General features: G+C 52.1%; 3 protein-coding genes across 7 annotated transcripts; 1 reads left to right on the plus strand and 2 right to left on the minus strand.

Annotated features, from left to right (window-relative positions):
- Nucleotides 1-367: 367 nt before the first annotated feature.
- Nucleotides 368-1,056, minus strand: P3R3URF (PIK3R3 upstream open reading frame). Its single transcript, XM_064372304.1, has 2 exons — nt 796-1,056; nt 368-512 (listed from the first exon to the last, which is right to left on the minus strand). Exons 1-2 carry the CDS (start codon nt 1,037-1,039, stop codon nt 469-471), a joined length of 288 nt encoding a protein of 95 aa, XP_064228374.1. The 5' UTR covers nt 1,040-1,056; the 3' UTR covers nt 368-468.
- Nucleotides 1,057-4,948: 3,892 nt separating this feature from the next.
- Nucleotides 4,949-10,376, plus strand: TSPAN1 (tetraspanin 1). Its single transcript, XM_012434565.2, has 8 exons — nt 4,949-5,082; nt 5,525-5,589; nt 8,606-8,812; nt 9,009-9,083; nt 9,200-9,298; nt 9,376-9,528; nt 9,635-9,718; nt 9,899-10,376. The coding sequence occupies exons 2-8, from the start codon at nt 5,533-5,535 to the stop codon at nt 9,944-9,946; spliced, it is 723 nt and encodes a 240-aa protein (XP_012289988.2). The 5' UTR covers nt 4,949-5,082; nt 5,525-5,532; the 3' UTR covers nt 9,947-10,376.
- A 2,417-nt stretch (nt 10,377-12,793) lies between these two features.
- Nucleotides 12,794-22,216, minus strand: POMGNT1 (protein O-linked mannose N-acetylglucosaminyltransferase 1 (beta 1,2-)). Of its 5 annotated transcripts, XM_012434569.3 has the most exons (22): nt 22,118-22,216; nt 21,488-21,657; nt 20,752-20,866; nt 20,513-20,631; nt 19,794-19,859; nt 19,590-19,703; nt 18,618-18,735; nt 18,326-18,424; nt 18,046-18,173; nt 17,631-17,701; nt 17,324-17,399; nt 17,045-17,128; nt 16,914-16,955; nt 16,641-16,699; nt 16,275-16,347; nt 16,065-16,193; nt 15,856-15,981; nt 14,582-14,646; nt 14,335-14,379; nt 13,965-14,100; nt 13,571-13,680; nt 12,794-13,471 (listed from the first exon to the last, which is right to left on the minus strand). In XM_012434569.3, exons 2-22 carry the CDS (start codon nt 21,605-21,607, stop codon nt 13,384-13,386), a joined length of 1,983 nt encoding a protein of 660 aa, XP_012289992.1. In that variant the 5' UTR covers nt 21,608-21,657; nt 22,118-22,216; the 3' UTR covers nt 12,794-13,383. The 5 variants fall into 5 exon arrangements, with proteins under 5 accessions (XP_012289992.1, XP_012289989.2, XP_012289993.1 ...); XM_012434566.3 differs by having other exon boundaries at nt 13,157-13,471; nt 13,965-14,379; nt 22,118-22,185; XM_012434570.3 differs by lacking the exons at nt 21,488-21,657; nt 22,118-22,216 and adding an exon at nt 21,090-21,441 and having other exon boundaries at nt 13,157-13,471.
- Between the last annotated feature and the right edge of the window lie 2,085 nt (nt 22,217-24,301).

Here is a 24,301-nt window from a genome sequence, read left to right on the forward strand (position 1 = left end):
CTAACCATCACAGGCACACACAGGCACATCTGCCTCACATCCACCTCATACTTGTGTACTCTCAGGGTTCTGTCTTTCATTCTATCCCTCTCTGATCTGTGCCTCCCAATACCTTCCAAGATGTTTACAGAGACCCTTCTCCCTGTGCAGTTAGGAGTGTAAGGCAAGAGAGCCCCTGTTTCATGGGGCAGATCAAGAGCTGAGACCAAAGATGGTCTATGTTGCTGACCTTGTCCAGTCCTCCTACTATCATAGCTATGATCCCTGCTGTGATCACTGAAGCCTTTCCCTGTAAGTATTCAGCCCTAACCCTCCCCTCACACCCTGCATAGTCAGCTGGTTAACACCTCCATATGGAATAAGGCAGTTTGCACAGAATGATTGTATTTGTTGTTCACCACCCACGGCCCCTAGGAGATGCAGGTCCAGGGCAAGCCAAGCTTCATCTGAGCTAGCTTCTGGGCACTTCTAGAGGATCAGAAAAATCCCACGTTGACAGAGATGTCTGAGAGCTGAGGAGAGGAAGGAGAGGGAAGAGTGTGAGGAAGGCAGCAGTTCTGGAAGCTCCCTGCCCCTTGGATTCACCTCCTCCCCAAACCCTCTGCTTCCAGCCAATCCATCCTCCATTAAGGCTGTCAGCACTTTGGGATGCCTGCCATCAAGAGTCCATCATACATTTAGGGTGGTATTTCACAGGGCTCTTCCTTTGGAGTGCCTGAACAGAACCAGGTAGGGAAATCTTCAGTGGCTCTGTTTTTTGAAACCCCACCCTGGCTCACAAGCCCCCCAGCTAACCTTGAGGTGGGAAGAGCCACACTCTGGTGGTGGCAGTGTGGGTGTTGTTGATACCCATGGCCATGGTGGCAAGATTGGTGGCTGCACTGGTGGCAGTTTGACCTCGGAGACTCTGCTGGTATGTTCTGCGGCTACACTTGAACATCCTGGGAAACCGAGGCCTGGGCCAGCCCATACCTGGCCTGCGGTAGGGGGAACGCATGCCCTGGGGCCGAGGGCCATGGACAAGCCGAGATGGCCCCATGGGCGCAAGGAGCTTCTGCAGTGTGCCTGGGGGTGTACTGTTGGCCAGGGTAGCTGAGGCCTCTATGACATACAAAGTCTGCATAAGGGCAGGGCTCTTTATTATAGGTCATTGCCCCTGGCCCCTCCTCATGGGTCAGGCTCCCTCACGTCTTCTCCATTGGGTCTGGCCTAAGAGCCAGCCCAAGAGCCAGGCAGCTTCGTTTTGGACCCTTGGGAAAAGGGACTTTGAGAGGGGGAACTCACTTCCTCACTTTCTCACTTACCCATATTAACAATATTAACAATGTTTTTTGAGCACTTACTATGTGCCAGACACCGTGCTGAGCACTTTACCAACATTATCTCATTTAATCTCACAGCTACTCTACAAGGAGATGCCATGATTATCACTATTTATATTGTCAATTCTCAGTATTCCCAGTAATGTTCTATAAAGTCACCACAAACACTAAATACTGAACAATGGGTAAATGCAAGGTTAGGTGCCTAAAACTCTCTGGTCACAATATTTTTGTCAACCTGTCAAGACTTAACTTAATTTTATGTGTGGAGACACCATATTTAATATATATAGTTGGCCGAGCATGATGGCTCACGCCAGTTAACCCAGCACTTTGGGAGGCCGACGTGGGTGGATCACCTGACATCAGGAGTTCAAGACCAGCCTGGTCAACATGGCAAAACCCCATCTCTACTAAAAATACAAAAATTATCCAGGTGTGGTGGTGGGTATCTCTAGTCCCAGCTACTCCAGAGGCTGAGTCAGGAGAACAGCTTGAACCCAGGAGGTGGAGATTGCAGTGAGTCCAGATCATGCCATTGCACTCTAGCCTGGGCAACAAGAGTGAAACTCTGTCTCAAAACAAACAAACAAACAAAAACTATATATAGATACAGATATACACACACACACATATATATATATATATTTGAGTCACTGACATGGAACTCACGGCCAACAGCATTATAACTTGTGCCTGAATGAAACTTACCTAATGCATGTACTTCCCCATAAGGCTCATCACAGCCTTCTTGCACTTAGAAACACTAAGGAGCACTTCAGCGTTACAACTGGGGACCATTTTAGATAGTAAAATCACCAACAGAAAACACCAAAAAATATGAGAATATGTGGCACTAAATAGACCACCAAAAGCACATTTGTTTACTCTCTGAAAGCTGAAATAAGAAGACAGAGAGTCCTATTGTTCAACAGACCTCAGCTGGAAATATGTGTGTTGGATGGCTGAAATTTTCTGCCTCTCTGCTCATGTCCATGAATGACTGCAAAAGTACCACAAGTATTGGTTTGGGAGTTACAAATAAATTTCAGTAAGCAGGAAAATTCACATGTATGGAATCTGTGAATAATGAGGATCCACTGTATAAGGAAACTGAGGCTCAGTAAAGTGACGTCACACAATTAGAGGCAGGCAGGAAGCAAATCCATGATGATGAAGACCCAAAGCCCAGAGCACTTAACTCTCATTATCCTGCACTCATTCATTCAGGAAATGCTCACTAACAACTTCGTATGTGCTGAGCACCTGGGCTATAGATGAATGTAATCTGGTCCTGATTCTTCCTGAGAATGAAAGAGAAAGCTGTCAGATGTGGTGGCTCACGCCTGTAATTCCAGCACTTTGGGAGGCCAAGGCAGGTGGATCACTTGAGGTCAGGAGTTCAAGACCAGCCTGGCCAACATGGTGAAACCCTGTCTCTACTAAAAATACAAAAATTGGCCAGGTGTAGTGGTGTGCACCTGTAATCCCAGCTACTTGGGAAGCTGAGGCAGGAGAATCGCTTGAACCTGGGAGGTGGAGATTGCAGTGAACTAAGATGGCACCACTGCATTCCAGCCCGGGTGACAGATAAAAAAAAAATAGACCTGCTCCTTCTCCTTCCACTCCTCAGTCCCCTCTTCCTTTCCCTCTCACTCTGCCCTTCAAAGGCCCCCTTTCCAGCTTCATCCTACTTTCTGTTCCTGCAGGACTCTGTGGGACTCTTATTACCACTCTCGCAAATCTCAACTTTTTCCTATTCCCTCCTCTAGCCTCTACTCTTGCGTTTTTCAGTCTTAGAATATGACCTTGCTTCGATCAACTTCTAGCAATTGTAACTATAAACACACCTGCCTCTGCCCCTCCTCTTTCTCAGGTCAGACCAAGGCCTCTTCCCTTGCTCTTTATGGAAGCCAGCCTTGCCTGCTTCCTCAGAGATTCAATCAATGCAGATAGTCTGCTTGGTAGCTAAGATGTGGACTCTGGTGCCAGATTGACTGGGATTGAATCCTGGCTCTTCCACTTACAAGCTGTGTGATCATGGCAAGTACCTGACCCTTTGGTGCTTCTGTTTCCCTATATTTAAAATGGAGATAAGAAAGTCTATCTCGTAGGATGGTTGTGAAGAGGAAAAAAGCCTTAATATATGTAATACGTTTAAAATACAATTAATATTATTAGTATAGTCTGTAATACTATTAGCCCCTCTCTCTTTTGTCTCTTGAGCTGCCTCCTTCCACTATATATATAAAAAAAAAAAATTAGAAATCCACTCCCTCAGCTGGGCTGAGTGGCTGATGCCTGTAATTCCAGCAATTTGGGAGGCTGAGGCAAGAGGATCACTTGAGCCCATTTCAAGACAGGCCTGGACAGCACAGCAAAAAAAAAAAAAAAAAAAAAAAAATTGGGTGTGGTGGCAAATACCTGTGGTCCCAGCTACTTGGGAGGCTGAGATGGGAAGATCATTTGAGCCCAGGAGGTTAAGGCTGCAGTGAGCCGTGATAGTGCCACTACACTCCAACCTGGGCAACAGAGCAAGACCCTGTCTCAAAAAAAATAAAATCAATTTCCTCCATCTCATAGCCCCTCTGCCTGTGACTGTCTCCTCTCTGACCTTGCTGTGTGCTCATTCCCTTATGTCCCTTCCTTACAGAGCAGGAAGAAAATCTCACTTGAAAAGCCCGTAACTATTCTGTTACACAGAAGATCAGGAAACAGAAGTTTAAAATCAAGTGTCTGAGTGACCCGAAGCCAGAACTTTCCCCAGCAGTCAGGCAGCCCCACTAGTAAAAAAGTTGGAATCATCGGGCCTTGGAACTGGGGGTGGCACCTTCATGGGACCATGGTGCCACCTACTGGCAGAAAGGAAAGGGATGTACACAGAAAGCTAAGAGAAGACTTAGGAAGGAGAAAAAGAAGATAGGGAGGGAGAGGAGATGGAAAGATGAAGGGAGGGGAAAGATGAGGAATGTGAGGTTTTGTGGAGGGAAGAGGATTAGGAAATATTTGCTATTCAAAAAGAGCAGAAGCTGCCAAATCTCGGTCATTTCCTTGAAAGTGAGAAAGAGAGAGCGTGTGTGTGTATGAGACGGAGAGAGAGAGAGAGGGAGACTTAAGCTTGTACCTCAGACATTATTCTGTTGTTTGTTAGTTGCTGGGAGTCAGTTCACAAAGAATTGAGTGTATGTGTGCGTGAGAGAGAGCACGCTCACACACACACGAGTGCATTCAGGAGCACTAGTACGTGTTTATGCATGTAACTGGGTGCTTGCTGTGTGAACATATGGACGGCAGCATGGGCAGATGTGTGTGCGTGTAAGCATGAGCACAGAGGGGACCTATGAGTGTATCCGCAGATACAGGGTAAGAAGCACATTGTACTGTTGTGGTGAAAGGCACACAGACATTCTGGGGAACCACTTGCCCCACCCCGGGCTGCTGCTTCTTGAGATCAGGAGTGGCGTTGCCCAGGGCTGGTGTTGCCAGGCGGAGGCCTGCTGAGGCTGTGGTTGTGGGGATCGGTCTCCAGGCAGCAGGGGGCAGCAGGGGCAAGGGGAGGCTAACTGGCCACGGGTGGGGCCGGCAGGCGGGCAGAAGGAGGCTTTAAAGCGCCTACCCCGCCTGCAGGTGAGCAGTCGTGTGTGCCAGCCAGCCGTCCCTCTGCCTGCCCACTCAGTGGCAAGTCCCTGGAGCTGTTCTGTCCTTTGTGGAGCCTCAGCAGTTCCCTTTTTCAGAACTCGCTGCCAAGAGCCCTGAACAGGTGATGGGATAGGGATAGAGATGATCCTGTAAAGAGACATCAATCTGGAAACAGGTTTGGGGAGCTGGAAGAGCTACAGTGAGGGTCTGGGGAGGGTCTGGGGTTGGTGTGGGGAGGAGCGCAGGATATACAGGTGCCAGGAAAGGGCATGGAGTGACCTGTGCATGGGAGCAGACTAGGTATGCAGGTGGAGGAGCCTATGGTGTTAGGATTTCAGAGTGTCAGGTGCTGGTAGAGGTCATGGGTAGTATAGAGGGGTAAGGGTGTTAGGATAGAAACTGGGAAAAGGCCTGAGGTGTCAGACCAGGTATAGGAGAAGCTTGGTGAGATATGGGTTCAGGATCCTGGGGTCTGGCACATCTGGCTGAATATCTAAGGCCAGGGCCAGCCCAGGTGGGGCCAGGGGAAACAAGGCCCTAACTCATACATGTCTGCCTCCCAGGAGCCACCATGCAGTGCTTCAGCTTCATTAAGACCATGATGATCCTCTTCAATTTGCTCATCTTTGTAAGTATGGAAGTTGTGAGCTCTTTGGGGCTCCCTACAGGAGCAGGCCACAACCTGAGCAGAGACTAAGCTGGGGATTGGGAGACTGCTGTGCCCAGGCTTTGTCCTACAAGTGTCCCCTTATGAGTGGGATGCAGAGGTCTCCCCAAATGCAGGGATGTATGTGAAAAAGGGGATGGAGAAGCTTGGGGCACTTCCTCTCTCCCACAAAGCTTTAGCCCAGGCTTCAGGCAGGGCAGAGTAAGCTACCAGGAATGATTCTCCCCCTTTTATAGGCATTGGGAGCCCAGAAAATAGAAGGGGTCTGCCCAAGTTCACCTAGTGCAAAAGGAAATTTAGTACAGAGAAAATTCCTCTGTATGACAGGGGGCTGAAAGGAGAGAAGGCCTACATCTCATCAGAGCAAAGGGTCTATCTCAAGCAGCCCTTATTCATTTGACAAATATTCATTGTCTAAGATTCCGTGCTGGGTGCTGGGGTGGCAAGGAAACAAAGCCTTTCTCTGCCCCTAACCATCTCAGCTCCAGTAAACCAGATAGGCAGATAATAACAACACAGTGTGTTTGGGCTTACAATGGAGGTTATGGGAACCTGAACTCAGCTTTGTTGGAGAATACTTCCTGGAGGAAGTAGCTGAAGCTGGGAAATTGCACCCGATGGGGGAGTTGTAAAGCATGCATAAAAGGCCAGAAGTAATGAAACTCGATATTGTTCAGAAAACCAGAAACAGATTGCATAGAGCATGTTTGAGAAGCTGAGCAGTGAGGTGTAAATCCTGGAGATGGTGGTGGAGATAGGGAGAAACAGACAAAGTGGACAAAGGACAAAGCTCTAGGATGATGGCTGAGGGGCAGAAGAAGGGGCAAAGGAGACAGAGATCTTGGAGATGACGCCCTTATCTCTGGCATGAGCAACCCGGACGGCAGGGGGTGGGACCCAGTTTATGGAAGGGGGTGTCCCACTGGCAGCTGTGTACCCAGTGGAGGTGCAGCTCAGATTGGAGCTGGCCATGGGTATTTGAAAATCATGTGCACACAGGTGGGCACTGAAGCCGTGGGAGTGGATGAAAGCGCTTGGAAAGTGAGCTCTGGGAAACCCAACTAACTAGGGATAAGAAAAAAAACAAGCCACTGTGAAGGAGATGGAGAAGGAGCAGTGGGAGGGGAAGAGGAAAACAAGGAGAGCAAGTTATCAGAGAGATCAAGGAGAATATGGTCCATGAAATGTCCACTGGATTTAGCACAGGATGTCACCAGAGGCCTGAGCCACATTAGAGTGGGTAGTGTAAGTAAAAGTGAGGAAGCGGGCCAGACGCAGTGGCTCACGACTGTAATCCCAGCACTCTGGGAAGGCAGATCACTTGAGCTTAGGAGTTCAAGACCAGCCTGGACAATATGGTAAAACCCTGTCTCTACTAAAAATACAAAAATTAGCCAGGTGTAGTGGTGCACACCTGTAATCCCAGCTACTGGGGAGGCTGACGCTGGAGAATCGCTTGTACCCAGGAGGTGGCGGTTGCAGTGAGCTGAGATCACACCACTGCACTCTAGCCTGGGCTACAGAGTTCATATATAGACAAGTTTAGAAGCATGGGTAGACTGTAGTTCTAATGTGGTCTATGCCTTGGGCTTCCTTTAGCTGCAGGGAACTGGGTTTTGTTGTTGTTGTTGTTGTTTGTTTGTTTTTTGAGACAGGATCTTGCTCTGTCACCCAGGCAGGAGTGCAGTGACCTGATCGTGGCTTACTGCAGCCTCAACCTCCTGGGCTCAAGGTATTCTCCCACCTCAGTCAACCTCCTGAGTAGCTGGGACTGTAGGAGTATGCCACCATGCTCAGCTCATTTTAAATAAATTTATTTGTAGAGGCAGTCTCACTATGTTGCCCAAGCTGGTCTCAAATTCCTGGGCTCAAGTGATTCTCCCACCTTGGGATGGACAGGCATGAGCCACTGTGCCAGTCCTGAGCTAGTCTTTATCCATGTATCTGGAGGAGGCAATAGGATTCCAGGGATTTGGAGAGCAGAGGCTCTGCCCTGAGAGGGTTAAAGGCAAATCCGGTTTGATTTCTGGCCTCTGTTACCCAGACCTTGCCAGGCTGGGCAGAGCAGGATAGGGCAGACCTCCAGCTCCTTGAAATTTGACCCTGCAGGCTAGAAGTCCAGCTTTCTGTCCTTGGGCAAACATGCCTGGAATCCAGCCGCAATCTGCCACCTCACTTCTGGTTCTAGCCTCAGTTTTTATGGCTAGAAAGTGAGGACTAGGCACCAAGGTGGTGTCAGGCTGATTCATCCACTGAAGCCCTGGACTGGGAGGCTTTGCTCAAAGATCTGTGGGAACTGCACAGGGCCCTCAATCTGAGGCTCAGGATTCCCACTGAGGTTTGGAGTTGAGATAGAGAGCCTTTAAGAGAAGCTCTGGCTATATTCCGCCCTCCTCCACCCCATGCCTCACTTTCCTCTTGTGAGGCAAGGAGGTCTTGTCTGGATGAAGGGCAGGCTTGGAGTTGGATTCTGGAAGGGAGCCAAATGGGGCCTCAGGTGGGTGAACCTTCTCAACCTCCGCCCTCTCCCAGGTTGCCAGCAGGTGAAACCTCAGCCCCGCCTCCATTACTATGGTGACTGTTGAGCCTGTTCCGATACCACCCCCATGTCTCCACCTATCAGAGGATAGAGGTGTTGTAGACACCCATGGCCCAGAAAGGAAATAGGAGGCTGGACCCTCATCTGCCTATTTTCAATCCTAGCTATGTGACAGGACCCTGGCAGCAGTAAGGGAAAGTCTTAGAACCCCGATCTCCTTTATATCTGCCCAGGTGTGCAGCCTGGTCCTAGCTGTGCATATCCCAGCTCCCATTTTTCTGGGCTCTAGAGGATGTTTCCCTCCTTACAGGATGAATTTTTAGACTCTCTAGCCAATAAAGAGGGAAGTTTCTCAGCTCCCTTCCTTCTTATTCAACTGTGTGGTAGTGAGCTACTTGCCAGCACTGTTTAAGGCCTGCCTGACCTCTCTCCCCCCAGCTATGTGGTGTGGCCCTGTTGGCAGTGGGCATCTGGGTGTCAATCGATGGGCCATCCTTCCTGAAGATCTTCGGGCCGCTGTCGTCCAGTGCCATGCAGTTTGTCAACGTGGGCTACTTCCTCATCGCAGCCGGTGCCGTGGTCTTTGCTCTTGGTTTCCTGGGCTGCTACGGTGCTCAGTCTGAGAGCAAGTGTGCCCTCATGACGGTGTGTCAAACCCAGCTCCACAAGCCCATGACCAAGCATCCCCTCACCCTTGACACTAGGCCCTGGGGTTCCCAAACCCTGCTTTTGGACCCCCCTATGCTAAGGCCTCTGTCTCACTTTTCTGGGGGTGGATTAGGGCAAGGAGGGCATGAGGGACTGTCTCTCCCTAAAACCCAGACCCCTGTTTCCCACTCAGTTCTTCTTCATCCTCCTCCTCATCTTTATTGCTGAGGTTGCAGCTGCTGTGGTCGCCTTGGTGTACACCTCAATGGTGAGGCACTGGGATGGAGGAAGGGAAGCAGGTTGGGCAAAACCCTGGGAGTGGGCTGTGACCTGTGAATGGCCCCCTTCTCTACCAGCCCCTAAACACTGGCCTGCCTCACACAGGCTGATCACTTCCTGACATTGCTGGTAGTACCTGCCATCAGGAAAGACTATGGCTCCCAGAAGGACTTCACGCAAGTGTGGGACAGCACCATGAAAGGGGTAAGGTTGGCTGGGGGAGGTTTTGGAGTGGAGAGAAAGAAGCAAGGCCCCAACCTCCACCCTCATCTTGTCTCCAGCTCAAGTGCTGTGGCTTCACCAACTACACGGATTTTGAGGGTTCACCCTACTTCGAAAAGAACAATACCTTTCCCCCATTCTGTTGCAATGACATCACCAACACAGCAAATGAAACCTGCACTGAAGAAAAGGCTAAGAACCAAGCAGTACAGGTGTGTGGCACGGGTGGGTGGGGACTGTTTTCATGGTCTCACAGTGGCAAACGGGGATGGCAGTAGAGCAGCTGCCAACTATAAATGCTCTTTTCTCTTCCTGAAGGGTTGCTTCGATCAGCTTCTGCATGACATCCGAACTAATGCAGTCACCGTGGGTGGTGTGGCAGCCGGAATTGGGGGCCTAGAGGTAAGCAGATGAGGAGGCTGGGACTGGGATATGGCCACAAGACCAGGGTTGCTCAACCCATCTGAGGCCTCTCTGGAGGAAACAGACTTCTAACTGGGCCTCAGGTAGGCTGTCTGTGGGACAGGGGGCTTCAGGATCCCTATCATGTCCCCTCATCTCTCCCCGTTCTTCCCTCTCCAGCTGGCTGCCATGATTGTGTCCATGTATCTGTACTGCAATCTGCAATAAGTCCACTTCTGCCTCTGCCACTACTGCTGCCACATGGGAACTGTGAAGAGGCACCCTGGCAAGAAGCAACAATGTGGGGAGGGGACGGTATCTAACAATGTCACTTGGCCCAGAGTGGACCTGCCCTTTCTGCTCCAGACTGGGGGCTAGATAGGGACTACTACTTTTAGGTAGTGCCTGACTTTCCTTCCATTGGTGGATGGGTGGGTGGGGGGCATTCCAGAGCCTCTAAGGTAGCCAGTCTTGCCCATTCCCCCAATCTATTAAACCCTTGATATGTCCCCTAGGGCGAGTGGGGGCTCTTCGTGATCCCAGTGCTCTACTGGGGGATGAGAGAAAGGCATTTTATAGCCTGGGAAGAAGTGAAATCAGCAGAGCCTGGGTGGATGTGTAGAAGGCACTTCAAAATGCATAAACCAGTTGCAATGTTGCCAATTGGACTCTTCATGTATCCTTGGGGAGAGGGACCCATCTTGCCTAAACTGGCCTCAGATTCCTGTGGGGCCGCCAACTCAGAAGGCCCCTGAAAAGGAGGGAAGTAGGGTGGGCTTGGGGGTCAGAAGTGGTTATTTCTCCCCTTCATTTGGGTTCCAGGCCTGGGAGGGAACCTAAGAGGGATGGCCGAGAGGGCATGAGGAAGTCGAGCTGGGTTGGGCCAGTCTGCCTCCTTATAACAGGGAGAACTTTGGACTGAAACTACCCCCTCCTGGGTGGGGGCACTGGACTGGAAAGCTATGAAAATAACAAGCTTGTGCCAAATTCTTACCAGGGCAATGGGAAAGGGTCACTCCTTAGGTGCTGGGAAGCCCTCCAGGAGCCCCCTTCCTAGGGTCTAGGCTGCCTACCTTTCCCACTCAGGCAAAACCCCAGATCTGTCTCTGATTCTAGGATCTCAGAGAGAACTCCTTCTTTGCTGCTGGCCTACCTGGTGCTCTTCAGACCTCATCTCTTCTCTAGCCCTAACCATCCTAATGTGTCAAGTAGGAAACTGGGGACAGGAAAGGCCAAGTGACTTGCCCCAGTCCCACAGACTTCAGTGAAGAGCTCAGCCTAGATTTGGACCGAGAACTCCAGCACCTGGTGTAGTCCTGGCTGACATGGTACTAGTTCCACTTGAAGGGGCAGCTGGCCACAATGTCTCTGACATAGACCTGATTACTGTTGAGCCAGCAGTGAGAGGCCTGAGGGAGGCTCCGGTGGGAGGGTACAGTGTCTGCTACCAAGCAAAGCCCACCCTGACAAACTAGTCCCCCTCCTTGCTTCCCTTTGACCCCTGTAACTCTTCCTGAGCTTTTCCAGTGCAGCCCAGAACTACCACCCTCTTGCTGAGCCCAAAAAGGAAGAGGGATCTGGCCAGAACCACACAGTGCCTTAGAGCTGGTCTGTGAGGGCCAGACCAGGAGGCTGCCAGGGTGTGTGGCAGAGAGAGGAGCTAGCCTGCCTCACCCCTTCACCACCACACTGTGCCTCTCACATACTTCCCCTCCGCCAGGTGCCTGTGTGGAGGCTGCATGGGATTTGTTTGCCCAGGGCGGGCCTCCACCTCATCATGGGCTAATTGCTGGTCAGCCTGGCTGTTTGGCCACCTCAAGCACTATCTCCAGCTCCAGCAAACACTGAAGGCGTCAGGGTGGCGAGATACGTCTAAGTCATATACCACCCATGCCATTACCGAGCTGGGCTCCAGGCACCCGTGAAAGAGACAGGGCAGAGAGCAGGCAGGAGGGCCGGAGTTCCAGCCAGAGCTCTGTACCTGTACAGAGGCAGGCAGACCCTTTCTTTTTTTGAGACTGAGTCTCGCTCTCTCGCCCAGGCTGGAGTGCAGTGGCGCAATCCCGGCTCACTACAACCTCCTCGTCCTGGGTTTAAGCAATTCTCCTGCCTCAGCCTCCCAAGTAGCTGGGACTACAGATGCACTCCACCACGCCCAGCTAATTTTTGTATTTTTAGGAGAGACAAGGTTTCACCATATTGGCTAGGGTGGTCTCAAACTCCTGATCTCAAACAAGATCAGGAGTTTGAGACCACCCTAGCCAATATGGTGAAACCTGCCTCAGCCTCCCAAAGTGTTGGGATTACAGGCGTGAGCCACTGTGCCCGGCCAGGCAGACCCTTTCTTAAGTGGTGGTCTCCACTCACCCTCTTGACCCTAGGCCCTTCACAGATTCTTTAACTGTCCTTTTCCCTGCCGTGGGCTTTCTCATCCACTGCCTCTGGACAATCCCATCCACTTTCTGGTGCCTCTGTGACTAACAGATCTTCCTAAACTCTTTGGGTTATTGGCTGTGTGAGAATCTGACTCTTTTCTCCACAAAATGCCTGGATAGGGAATTCTGAATGCCAAAGTGCTCTAAGGGCCATAGACACCCTTGTTCCTAGGTCTCCATATGCACCCTAGCCTGTCTCTTGAACGATGCCCACCCAGTACTGTCCCATCCACTTCCTTCCCACCCCCACTATGCACACCTGCTCTTCCATTCCCTCTTCCAACCCCCAAGTATTCCTTTTTGTTCTCTCCTGCTCTACCTCTGGGGACAGCTGCCCAGCCCAGGCAAGCTAGACAGGAACCAGGCTGGTAGTTAGACAGTGGGGAAGAGGTGGGGTGGCTGCTCTAAGCTCAGCCTCAAGTAGGGTGGGGCTAAAGTCAGGCTGTCCTAGAGTAGAGCTGGGGAAAAACCTTGGCGTTTGAGACTCGGGCATCCCCTGGTGGCCAAATGGCCCCAAATAGAAGATAAACTCTGTGGAGAACAGTAAGGAAAGCTCACCATCTAACACAAGTATTCTCTCCACCACATCCCTCCAGCAACCCCCCAACACACACACACAAAATCACAATCACAAGACACATCACCAGACGGCTTCTCCTTTTTTAATCAATGACCAACTTATCCAGCTTTGGAAATCTGGACAAAGAGGAGGCTGAGGGTAGGCCTGGTCCAGTGTCTAAGGGTCTCTGAGTGAGTCTGTGTCAGCATGAGGGCCCCGGCTGGGCCTGTCCATGGGTTGGGCACAGCAGTTTCCTGAGTAAGAGCCAGCCCCACCCTCAGGGCAGCATTCCAGCCCAAAAAGAAATCCAGGCCCTCCAGGTTCCGCTTGTTTTCAAGGCCCTCAGGACAGTCAATAAATAGGTTAGATTCTGAGCCAGGCCTGGGAAGTGAGGGTATTCGAAGGGCAGGATCAGCTGTCCAGGGATCACAATGATTCCCAGGTGCTCTCCTGCCCTTCTCCAACAAGGAAGTAAATAAATAGACCTTTAACTCAGGAACAGGGGTGTTGGAGCAGGGGAACCCCCGCTTGGAGTTAGTAATTAAGTCTCATGTTAAAAACAAGGTAGCCCCAGCCCCTACCAGCATCTACAAAATCCTACAGGATGTGGGGAAGGGCTAGCCTGCCTGGGGGTACACAGTACCCAGCCCTGCAGGGTCCTGGAGGAGGTCTCATGTTTGTTCTGCGGCTCCTGGGGCTCCCTCCTCCTTAGGGGGTGGCTCCAGGAAAATTGGGGTGACTGAGGGTGGCTTCTTCACTCTGGGAAAGTAATACAAGAATGTATAGGGAAGAAGCCATTAGCTATATTCTGGATCCCACTAGGCCTCCCATTTCTCAGGGCAGAAAAGGGTCACTCACGAGTAGGGGGAAGCCGGGACCCCCACCACCAGGAAGTGGTTCTTCTTCCGAAATAATCTCCACAGGCCCCGGTGGTTGCCACGCACATCCAGGTCCCAGATATGGAAGCACTGGTGAGGGTGGGATGGGGACAGAGACATAGGTCAGAAAGCTGTGGGGAGGGGCCACTGAAGACCCTTTGGCCCAGCCCCTACCCCTCCTCAGAAGCTACCGCAATTTGCAAGAGATAGCATCTTTTGGAATATAAATTTGGACAAGGAGGTTGGAAGAGGGGTTCTAAGAGTAGAAAGAGGAGGTTCTGAGCTTGAAGATTTCAAAACAAAGGCTCCCTGGATCTTGAGGCAGTGTGTGTAAGGGGGAGGGGTTCTCCAGGGTGGGCATGGTATTGGAGCACCTTGGCAAGCTGGGTCCAGGTGGTGAAGTCATCATCTTTCTCCATTCGAATAAAGGCCACGTAAGTGTGGCCCTCTGTGTCTGGCAGGAAAGAATCTTCACAAGGGTTCTTGCTGTGGTCCAGAACCTCAGCCTCACTGCAATGGGGGGTGGGAGAATATGGCCAAGACAGGGCCCACTTCATGGGTGTGTCCCACAAGCCCCTGTACTTGGTTGAATGCTCTGCTGTTTCCACCTTGAAGTTCTTAATAATGTTTGAGCTAAGGGCCCCGATTCTCATTTTGCACAGGGCCCTACAAATTATGGGGCCAAGATCCCCAGTATTTGACTCCTTGCTCCCTGCTACACATCCCAATTGTCCTAGGCCATACCTGAGCAGCCTGTGAATTTCCACTTCATAAGCTTCTTTCTTCAGACTGAAGAGGAGGGAGAAATGGGTCAGATGAGTGGGCAGGCCCTCAGGTCCCATGGGTAGCACTGAGCAGGGCAAGGGGTCACATGGGAATCTGTAGCAGCAGGGCTGGAGTAAACACACAGGCCCGGGATTGGAAGGGACTTTCTGGGACTGGCCTCCAAATCTCCTAGATATCCACCCCTTGCCCTGCTGCCAGCCCCCACCTGTCCACATTCCTGAGCTGGACACCTGGAACCGTGTTGAACTTGTGCTTCTTGAAGTAGGCCTCCTGGAGTGGGTATGAGAGTGAGAATCAGCGCCTCACATTGTCTGGCCCACACCCACCCACTGAGCAGCCACACATTTATAAGACACGCATATGAAGTCCTAGACCTGTAAAGAGCCCTCTAATTTCCTCCTGTCTTCTCCATCCTCTTTGCAGCATCCTCAGCAAGCTCTTACTAGCTTTAATTTGGCCTCCACCATTGCTGCAGAGCTCATGCTCTCATAGCAGCTCACACTACTGCACTACAGACCCCTGAACTAGTAGTCCCTGTCTCTTGTAGTTCTCCCTGGGCCTGCTGTTCTAGAACCACAGATGTCAGAAATAGGCCCTGCAGGAGGCGGTGGGCAAAGGGATGGGCTGGGCTGGGAAGGGGAAAACTACTTTGACTCTGGTACCAAGAGAGACCTGAGGTAAGCGCCTGCCCCTCTCTGGGAGAGGAATAGGACTCTCGTATTAGTTAGCCTCTGAGGGGCCTCTGGCTTCTAGGAGGTTCCAAGCTGGATGCTATCCATTCCTTTGGGCTGGGCTGGCTCAAGGCCTCCCATGCTATAACTGGGGAATGGTTCTCTGGACACAGCCAGGTGGAGTTGGGGGTCCTAGGGACTTCCCTGTTCTTGGGTTGAAGCATGGGCTCCAGCACTTGCCAGAACAGGAAAGAGCAGAGATTGCAGGCTGGACCACTGCTTAGAGGCAGAAATACTCTCCCCACACACCCACAGTCTAGTGCTAAGAAGAATAAAAATAAAAATAGTACCAGCTGACCCTCATATATGTTTACAATTCAAAGCATTTTACATATATAGACTCATTTAAACCTTCAAAAAATCATAACCCAGTGAGGTAGTAGTATTTTATCCTCATTTTACAGATAAAGAAACTGAGGCAAAAATAGGATAGTTCTTTCCCCAAGGTTACATGGCTAGCAAGTAGCAGAGCTGGGATTGCTCCGGAGTCCATGGTTTTGTTATATATGTATGTGTGTGTGTGTGTGTGTGTGTGTGTGTGTGTGTGTGTGTGTGTACATATATATATTTTCTTTTTAAAGATGGGGTTTCACCATGATAGCCAGGCTGGTCTTGAACTCCTGACCTCAGGTGATCCACCCACCTCGGCCTCCCAAAGTGCTAGGATTACAGGCGTGAGGCACTGCGCCTGGCCCATGGTTTTGTTCTTGACTGCCACACTGTGCCCTGCTCCCTGCCTCCCACTCACATGAAAGTAGCCATTCATGTTGAGGCCGACGATGCCAAAGTGGTAGGATCGGGAAACGTCAGGGATTATGCACTCTCGGCCCCGGCGTTGTTCGGGCATCCGCATCCACATGTCCCAATCCCAGAGCTGGCAGACATGGACAATGATGAAGATTAAGATGTTTCAAGTTCGTAGGGACTCCAGCCCCCTCACCCCACCCTTCCAGTTACCTTTTCCGGTGTAGGCCACTTGGGCTCAAGCTCCTCCTTGTACAAGGACCTCCTGAGCACCCAGCCCAGCCCAGGCATGGTCTCCACACGATACAGTAGTGCTGGGTCCTCAGCCGTGTGTTCATAACCCTGAGGACAGGGGGCCATAGTGAGAGGTATTAGCTGAGGCCTCATAAACTCACCTGCTAACCCCTGGCCATTCCAGCCTACCTGGTCATTCCAGGCAGAGATGCAGTACAGGCTGTCATCCTCCTCCAGCAGGTGGATAGATTGGCTCAGGAAACTGAGAGGCAGGGTCAAAGAGTTCAGGGAGAGGCAAGGATAAATCTAGTCACACGGAGATACTGGAAGAGCTGGAGCTGGGTCTCAGGAGCATACCTCCTTCCCCCAAATCCCCATTGTCTCCATTTATCCACTCTACCTTCAACACCAGCCCCAACACCTGCCATCCTACCTTTGCTCAGGCTTTGCCCCCACTTTTGAGCTCATGTCCTCCAGAAAGCTCTCCAGGACACCTCACTGCCTGTTTCCCTGCAGACCGAGGAACCTCATCTGAAACCTAGAGTCTCCCCTCACCTGAAAAAATCCACAGCAATATCCAGGTCCTCCTCTAGAACCACAGCAAACTTGGCCTCCTGGAAGGGAAATGGAACATCATGGTCCCAAGAGGGTCTCTCCATCCAGTGGTCTCCTTTGCCCCCAACCCTCTTCTTGCAGGTACCATTACCCCCATTTTCCAGATGTGACGGATGAGGCCCGGTGAGGAGAACAGCTTGCCATATAACAGACCCAGACCCTGTGCCCATGTTTCCCTGCCCCAGGCCCAAGAGTTGTATCCTTAGTACTCACTGGAAAGAGGTTGAAAGTGGCAGTGAGGCTGGCCTTGTAGTGCTGGGAGCAGGGTGGGAATAGGGCACATGAGCTTTAGGGTAGAAGGCAGAGCCAGGTGTCTGCCCCATCCCCGCTTGCCTACGCAGTACCTGAGACACGCGGGCATTCTTGATGCTGATGGGAGTATGCTGGATGCCCCTCAGACCAAACAGCGCCACCACATCCATGGGTTCCTGGGGGACACGGCCAGTGGTCGCCATGTGAGGTCACTTTCTCCTGCTTACCTCCACAATCCAAAGCCTTCACATTTCACAGCCCTTGCCTGGGCGGTCTCCCTTGCCCGTCCCTGAAAATCACTGCTGCTCCACATCTGCAGCCCCGTGTTGTTGTGTCGTGTTCCACCCGAGGTCCCCTGAAGCCCTGCTTACCTCATAGTAGCCATCAATGAAAACGGTTATCATCTGGGGAGACACCCCCTGGGCTGAAAGCAGAGAGCGCAGCATCCTGGGGAGCCCAGGGATAGGTTAAGGTCTCTTCATTCCCCCCCAACTCAGGCTCCCTTGTGTTTATAGCTGGGCCCAGATTCCCCATGCTTCCCCACAGAGTTTAGGTCTAGAATCTGTCGCCTTCCTGCCCACCTCAAGAGTTCCTCCTGGAGGTAGATGACTTAAGCACCCTCCCACTTACTAAGCACCCTCCTGTTCAGTGCTGGGGACAGCCCACTCCCAGGCTTACCTGTACAGGTAATTGGGTCGGTTTCCTGCAATGACAACCACAGGCACATTGAGGACTTTGTTGTCTGGGAGCTGTGGGAGAAACATGTTTAGCTCTTGCCTTATTCCCCCTTCAAACGGGGATCCCCACCTAGGGAAGAGTTCTCGGGTGAGGGTAGGTACAGACGAGCAGACAGGGAAGGGAGAGAGGATCTTCCCTGTTCTGGCCTCTCCACACACTCAGCCCAACTCCAACGCTCAGCTTTGCTTACATGGCCTGCCCCTTCACCCCAGTCCTGTCTTGAAGAGTGCAGTGTAAATCCTCCTCCTGGTTCCCTCCCAGGCTGGGGTAGGGAAATCCCAACCTAGATCTTTCCTGGGGCCCCCTTGCTGAGCTGGGAAGGAGTCCAAACCTCACTGCCTCGGGCCCCACTCACTGGGTCAGGGCTGAACTCAATGGGTGTGGGGTCCTTGCAGCTGCATACACTTCCGTAGCCCTCAACTTTGCTGCAGAAGCGCCGGCGGCGACGGTTCAGCTCTGTGTCTGCCCAGTGGCACTCTGCCTCTGAGGGAAGGATGTGGTTGACATGGAGGCATAGGGCCAGCACGGTCTGAAGAGCCCCAGGCACACAATCAAAGAAATAAAGCACCACCAGGAGGACCTAAATGCCCACCCCCAGCCCAGGCCCTGCCCCATCCAGGCTCCACTAACTCTACCTTCTGCTGAGCTCAGTGGCACATCTGTCTTCAGCAGGACTGGGTCCCCCCAGGAGGAGAGGGCAGGTGACTTAGAATGTTTCTCCCCGAGGACAGGACCTGGCAGGAGGCAGGAATGAGTGCTCATGGGGGCCCAGACACCAGCTTGGGGGCTTTTTTCCATCTCCCTGCCTACTTTCATCCAACCCACTACCACTGGCTCCTATGCGTTCCCTACCCCACCCCACCTCCTGAGGTTCTGCTCCTCCCGGGCCCTTGATACTACAGAGTGGATGGCCTCTGCTGCCAGCACCTCCTTTTCGTCCCACGAAGGCCCATGTGTCCCTCCAGCCCAGGGCAGGGCCAGCCTGGCTGCCCAGGCTCCTCAGCAGAGCCTTGGCCGTGTCCTTGAGGTGGAAGGAGCCCTCGTCCTGGGGGACCAGAGAAGGCAGTTAGGCTGACTGGCATGGTTCCAGGAGACCTGGCCTCACAGAGCACCAACTATGTAGCAACCTTTTACTTAAATAAGCTCATTACATTATCTCAATAACCCTCTATGATTACTCTCTTTCTCAGATAAAAAATAATAACTGAAGGCTTAGAGAGATTCTGAGTCATCTGAGGTCATCTAGCTAATAAGTCCTTTCCACAAACCCACACGATCTGCACCTCTCTCTCCCTCCACCTCTCTGCCTTCTTTTCCCACCACTCCTATTCTCCTCCCTTATTCTGCTCCACCTCGACTGGCATCTTTGCTCTTCCTCAAATGTACCATGTACCTTCCCACTTGAGGGGCTTTGCACTGGCTATTCTTTCCACCTGGAATGCTCTTCCTCCAGGTAGTCACCTGGCTCACTCCTCACTTCCCCAGCTTTCTGCTCACATATCATCTCCTTGCAGGGGCTTTCCCTTTCTAAAATGCCCCCCATCATTCTGGATCTCCTGCTTTATTTTCTTCTTTATATAAGTTATCATTTACTAGCATTACACACATTTACTTGGCTGTTTTTTGTAGACCTCCCACTGCTAGAATGTAAGCTCCATGAGGGTGGGGACTCTGTCTTGTTTCCCATTGCATCTTCAGCACCCAGAGCAGTACCTGCCATACAGTTGTTGCTCAATAACTATTTGCTAAATTAATAAAAATGTTAAGGCTAAGATTGGAACCTGAGTGACCTTCCTTCAGAGAATCTTCCCTTATGTTATATGAGAGGCAGAGAAGCTGGGGCTATGAGCAGGGCTGGAGCCAGGGAGTAGGGGTCAGGGCCAGGGCTGAATCACTGACCTTGACAGTGCAGATGAGCACTCGGCCGGGCGCGACCATGTTGAGGAACAGCACCATGGCCTCATCCTCATGAGGTGAGTACGTGTCAAACACACGTTTTGCCATCACATGGCCCTGGCAGGGGATACACCGCTGGTGAGTTGGTATCATCAGCAAGAAGAGCCCAGCTCCAGCCCTCTGGGTCACCCACCCCTAGAAACTCACCGTGGCCTGGTTGAGGACAATGACATGGATGCCCCGTCCCTGCTCCCGGGCCTCATCCTCCAGCACCTATACAGTGGCAGAGACAAAGTCCAACTTTTCACTCTGACATTCAAGGTGTCTCTATCATAAGGGTACTTAAAACACCAGCTGCTTGAAACCTCACTTCCTGCCTATGCTTCTGTTCATACAGTTCTTTTCCAACTCAGCTTGAAGGCCATCTCTTCCAGAAAGCCTCTATTGCACTCCCATTGGAAGAGATCATGTCTCTCTACAACCCTCCCCTCCATGACTTTCATGGCTCTTACAGCCTTTGCTGTCTCTGCTTCATCCTGGAGGTATCGAAATCCTCCATCAGACTGAACTCCTCAAGGTAGGGCCAGGTCTGATTACTTCCAGGTCCCCAGTGCCCAGCACAAGGCTGAAGCCAAAGAAAGGACCAGGGAATAGTTGTAAAATAAATCAACGAATTGACTGCCTACTATTATGAATGATTGCTTTTGAGATCCCACTACATATAAGACACTTCACAAACTTTTTGTTTAATCCTGACAAGTAGAAATCATTAGTCCCAGTCTATAGCTAAGAAATTGAGGACTCCAAAGCCCCAGAGGTAGAAATTGGCAGAGTTGCAGTTCCCACTTCGGCAGTAGACCCCGCAGCCAGCAGACCATGCCCTGAGCAGAATGGAGTGACTATACACCAGACCCTGGCCCACTGACCGTGGTGCCATCCACTGCCACATATACTTTGCTGCGACTTGAGTACACCTCTACGTCCAGGACCCGCCGGGGACCGCTGCCTCTGCGCCTTGGGGGCTCCAGGCGGCCTAGGGCCTCATCTGTGGGGTGCAACAGGTCATGGAGATAGTCTCCCCAGCAGAGTGTCACCCATTGGGGTTGCCTGCCACTCCAGCTGTGAGATCCAAGGCCCTCCCACCCCATCCTCAGCTTGGCCCCACCATAGTCTTGCTCTGGCTCTGGGTCTTCATTGGCTTCGCTGATGGCTCGCCGAGTGTCCAGGATCAACTTGATATTGACAATGACAGTCACCAGCAGGAAAAGAACGGCCCCTGTCTGAGGGGAGGGGTAGGGATGATTAAGAGGAGCACCTCCTTCAGCTCCTAGAGGATCTTTCTGAAAGGAGGGCCCTAGCTGCAGTGAGGACATCCAGAGAACCTAGGACCTGTCTCTTCCTCTGTCTACCCAGCTCTACTCCCCTGACCAGGGCCTAGTTTCACGGCCACCTTCCCCAGAGAACCTCCCCTGACCCTTCCCCCTCCATTAGGGCCCTCCCTACCCAGCGCTCCTGTATTCTTCCATTTGAGACCTTGATTTCCTTGGTCCTCTCCATTGTTGGTTTCTAGAGATAGAGCCAGGCCCAGAGAACCAAGCTGGGAATCAGACCTGGGTCCTAGCCCTGACTGCCTCACAGGGGTGTGTGTCTCTGGGCAAAGCTGTCCTGATCAGACTTCAGGCTTCCAGTTCAGAAGCTTAGAAGTTGTACTTGGGTTCCGATTCCAGAACTCTGGGTTCAAACCATTACCTACAGGGACAAGACATATAGAGGTCTCCCCTCTGGGAACCTGCTGCCCCTGTCCAACTGGGGCTGGCCAAGGTAGGTCCCAGTGCCTGGTTTAGGTGGGGAGGAAGCTGGGAGGGAGCCCTCGGTGGGGAGGGTTTGCGATATCTCTATACCTGACAGAATCTCCGCAGAGCCCGCTGGTTTGTCAGTTTATACTTCCAGGTAAGGTACCAGCTCCGCTTCTTCCGAGCCCCAAGGGGCTTGATGAGGGGGCTGGGCTTCCAGTCGTCCATGCCGGATTGGCGGGTCACCAATGTCCTGGGCAGCCCATGACTTCAGGAATCTGATGGGATCAGATGGCCACATAGGGTAAGGTGGTCCTCCCAAAGTCTGATGCCTTCTGGAGAGATGAGGGAGGACCTCCCAGCAGGTCTCCCCTGCAAGCACCCATACTGTGTGACATGGGGAAAGTGGTTCAACTTCTCTGGGCCTGGCAAGAAACCCTTCAAAGGGGTTGGATCACCTGCAAATTCCCTGAGACTGGAGTAACTCTGAATCAAGGCTGTTCAGGGGTGGAGGCCAAATAATCGGCTCAAAGTTGATTAGCCCCTACAAGGACCAAGCTCCAGGCCTCCCCAAGCCTGTGGTGGGCAAAGAGCGACCTCTCCTGCCCCAATCCTCCACCCTCGTCCCATCCTAGCTGGCCCAGCTTCTCTCCTCCCAGGGCCCGGAGCCGCCCGAGGGCTCAGGAGACCTGCACCGTCAGCTCTACCCCTCCCGGACCCCCACGCGGAGGCACTCACGGCTTAGGGGCCCCGGGCCCCACTCGGGCCCCTCTCGGGCCCGCACTGCTCGGCCCTGCGCGCCGCGGCCTCCGCCTCCTCCATGCCGCTCGCGGCCCCGCCCCGGCCCGGCCCGCCCCCCCCGCTTCCGCCGCCGCCGCCGCCGCCGCCGCCGCCGCCGCGGCCGCGGGGTGAGAGGGCGACGGGCGGCGCTTAGGGCGGCGGCGGCGGCAGCAGCGGGGTGTCCACAGCCAGCGAGTAGGGAGAGTGCTCAGACCTTGCTCCGCAGCTTTGCAGCCCAGCTGGCGGGTGCTGCTGCCTGCACGAGAGCAGCCCGCTCCTCCGCACCGCTGATGGCAAACCCAACTCCAGTCAGAGGCTTAGGACCTTAGACCTAGATCACAGGGCACGCCAGGGTCAGAGGGGCTGCAAGCCTTGGGCACAGCACACACACCACCCGCCCCGTACCCTTCCTGGGCAAGGCCGGTACCTGGGCCTGGAGCATGCACAGCCACTGGAGGCCAAGGAAGATTAAAATCCAGGTTCTGTCGCTGTGCTAAGCAGTTTACTGATGACATTTAATTCCACAGCAACCCCATGAGGTAGGCGCTATTATCATTATTTCATTTTTTTTTCAGTTGAGACGGAGTCTCGCTCTGTTGCCCAGGCCGGAGTGCAGTGGCACCATCTTGGCTCAGTGCAGCCTCCGCCTCCTGGGTTCAAGCGATTCTCCTGCTTCAGCCTCCTGAGTAGCTGGAACCATGGGCGTGCACCACCACACTCCGCTAATTTTTGTATTTTTAGTAGAGACGGGTTTCACCATGTTGGCCAGGCTGGGTCTGGAACCCCCGACCTCAGGTGATCTGCCGGCCTCGGCCTCCCAAAGTGCTGGGATTACAGCCGTGAGCCACTGCGGCGGCTATAGGCGCTATTATTATCTCTGTCACAGATAAAGAAATGAGACCCAATGTCACAAAGCTGGGAGAGGTGAAATTGAAACCCAGCCTGGCTCCAGATTCTGCTGTTAACCACTCACTGCACTCTACTGGCAACAATACTTAAGAGTTGCCAGGTTTAAATAACATCATACATAGAAAACGCTTAGCTTAACACAATGGTTCCAAACTTTAGATTGCATCAGGATCACCTAGATGACTTCTTAAAACAGAGGTGTTGGGCCAGTCCCTAGAGTTTTAGATTCTGTGGTCTGGGGCAGGGTGGGATTTTGCATTCCTAACAAGTTTCTACCTGATGTTGATGTTTGTTTGAAGTCAGTGGGTAGCCATAGAACAGTTTTAAGCAGGGGAGAAATATAACTCAATTTATATTTTAAGAGAACCTTTACTTTATTTGGGGAGAATGGTTTGAAAGGAGACGGAGGAAGCCAGAAGACCAGTTAGATTTCTTTTGAGCTTTCCATATTCCATCTGCTTCCTGAGTGGTGGGGTGGTATCCCCCACAATGTTAACAGTACTTGTCTTAGGAGTTAAAGAAATAGATGATTTTTCCTAGTTAAGTATGTATAAGAATAGAAAAAAACCCAACACATTTTATTAGCACTTGAAAAAGATGTACTGGCTGAGCACAGTGGCTCACGCTTGTAATCCCAGCAGTTTGGGAGGCTGAGGTGGGCAGGTCACTTGAGGTCTCTTCAGGAGTTTGAGACCAGCCTGGCCAACATGGTGAAACCCCGTCTCTACTAAAAATACGAAAGTTAGCTGGGTGTGGTGGCGCATGCCTGTAATCCCAGCTACTCAGGAGACTGAGGCAGGAGAATCGCTTGAACCCAGGAGGCAGAAATTGCAGTTGACATCGCACCACTGCACTCCCACCTGGGTGACAGAGAGTAGTCTGTCTCAAAAAATTAATTAATTAAAAGATGTCCCTTAGTGTTTCTTCCTGACCCTCTTTTCTCCTCAAACTCACTCTTCATGGATGATGTCATTCTCTTATGACCTCTGTTACCAATCTAGATTCCCAAACTGACATTGGCAGTTCTAACCTCTTTCCTGAGCTCCAGGCTGCCTGATGTCCAGCAGGGCATCTTCACAGCCCCCTCTAACACACCAGCACAACTGCTGGAATCATTTCCTTTTACTCCTAGATCTCTTGAGGGTTCCCCTCTTCAGTGAACTGCACCAGGCCAAAGAGCTGGGAGTCACCCTTGACTTCTCGTCTGTCTCCAATGACCAGTCCAGGTATGTC

Source organism: Aotus nancymaae, unplaced genomic scaffold, assembly GCF_030222135.1.
Source record: "Aotus nancymaae isolate 86718 unplaced genomic scaffold, 86718_ANA_hifiasm-v0.15.2.pri h1tg000007l, whole genome shotgun sequence".
NCBI classification, from domain to species: domain Eukaryota; kingdom Metazoa; phylum Chordata; class Mammalia; order Primates; family Aotidae; genus Aotus; species Aotus nancymaae.

Coding starts and splice junctions, on each gene's coding strand:
- P3R3URF (XM_064372304.1), bottom strand. CDS start 1,039: ATGGGGCCATCTCGGCTTGTCCATGGCCCTCGGCCCCAGGGCATGCGT. Junction 513..795: donor GTGGCTCTTCCCACCTCAAG/GTTAGCTGGGGG, acceptor TCCTCTCCTCAG/CTCTCAGACATCTCTGTCAA.
- TSPAN1 (XM_012434565.2), top strand. CDS start 5,533: ATGCAGTGCTTCAGCTTCATTAAGACCATGATGATCCTCTTCAATTTG. Junction 9,084..9,199: donor CCTTGGTGTACACCTCAATG/GTGAGGCACTGG, acceptor TGCCTCACACAG/GCTGATCACTTCCTGACATT. Junction 9,719..9,898: donor CCGGAATTGGGGGCCTAGAG/GTAAGCAGATGA, acceptor TTCCCTCTCCAG/CTGGCTGCCATGATTGTGTC.
- POMGNT1 (XM_012434566.3), bottom strand. CDS start 21,607: ATGGACGACTGGAAGCCCAGCCCCCTCATCAAGCCCCTTGGGGCTCGG. Junction 20,632..20,751: donor AGAGCCAGAGCAAGACTATG/GTGGGGCCAAGC, acceptor TGCACCCCACAG/ATGAGGCCCTAGGCCGCCTG. Junction 18,736..19,589: donor TGCTCATCTGCACTGTCAAG/GTCAGTGATTCA, acceptor CTGGTCCCCCAG/GACGAGGGCTCCTTCCACCT.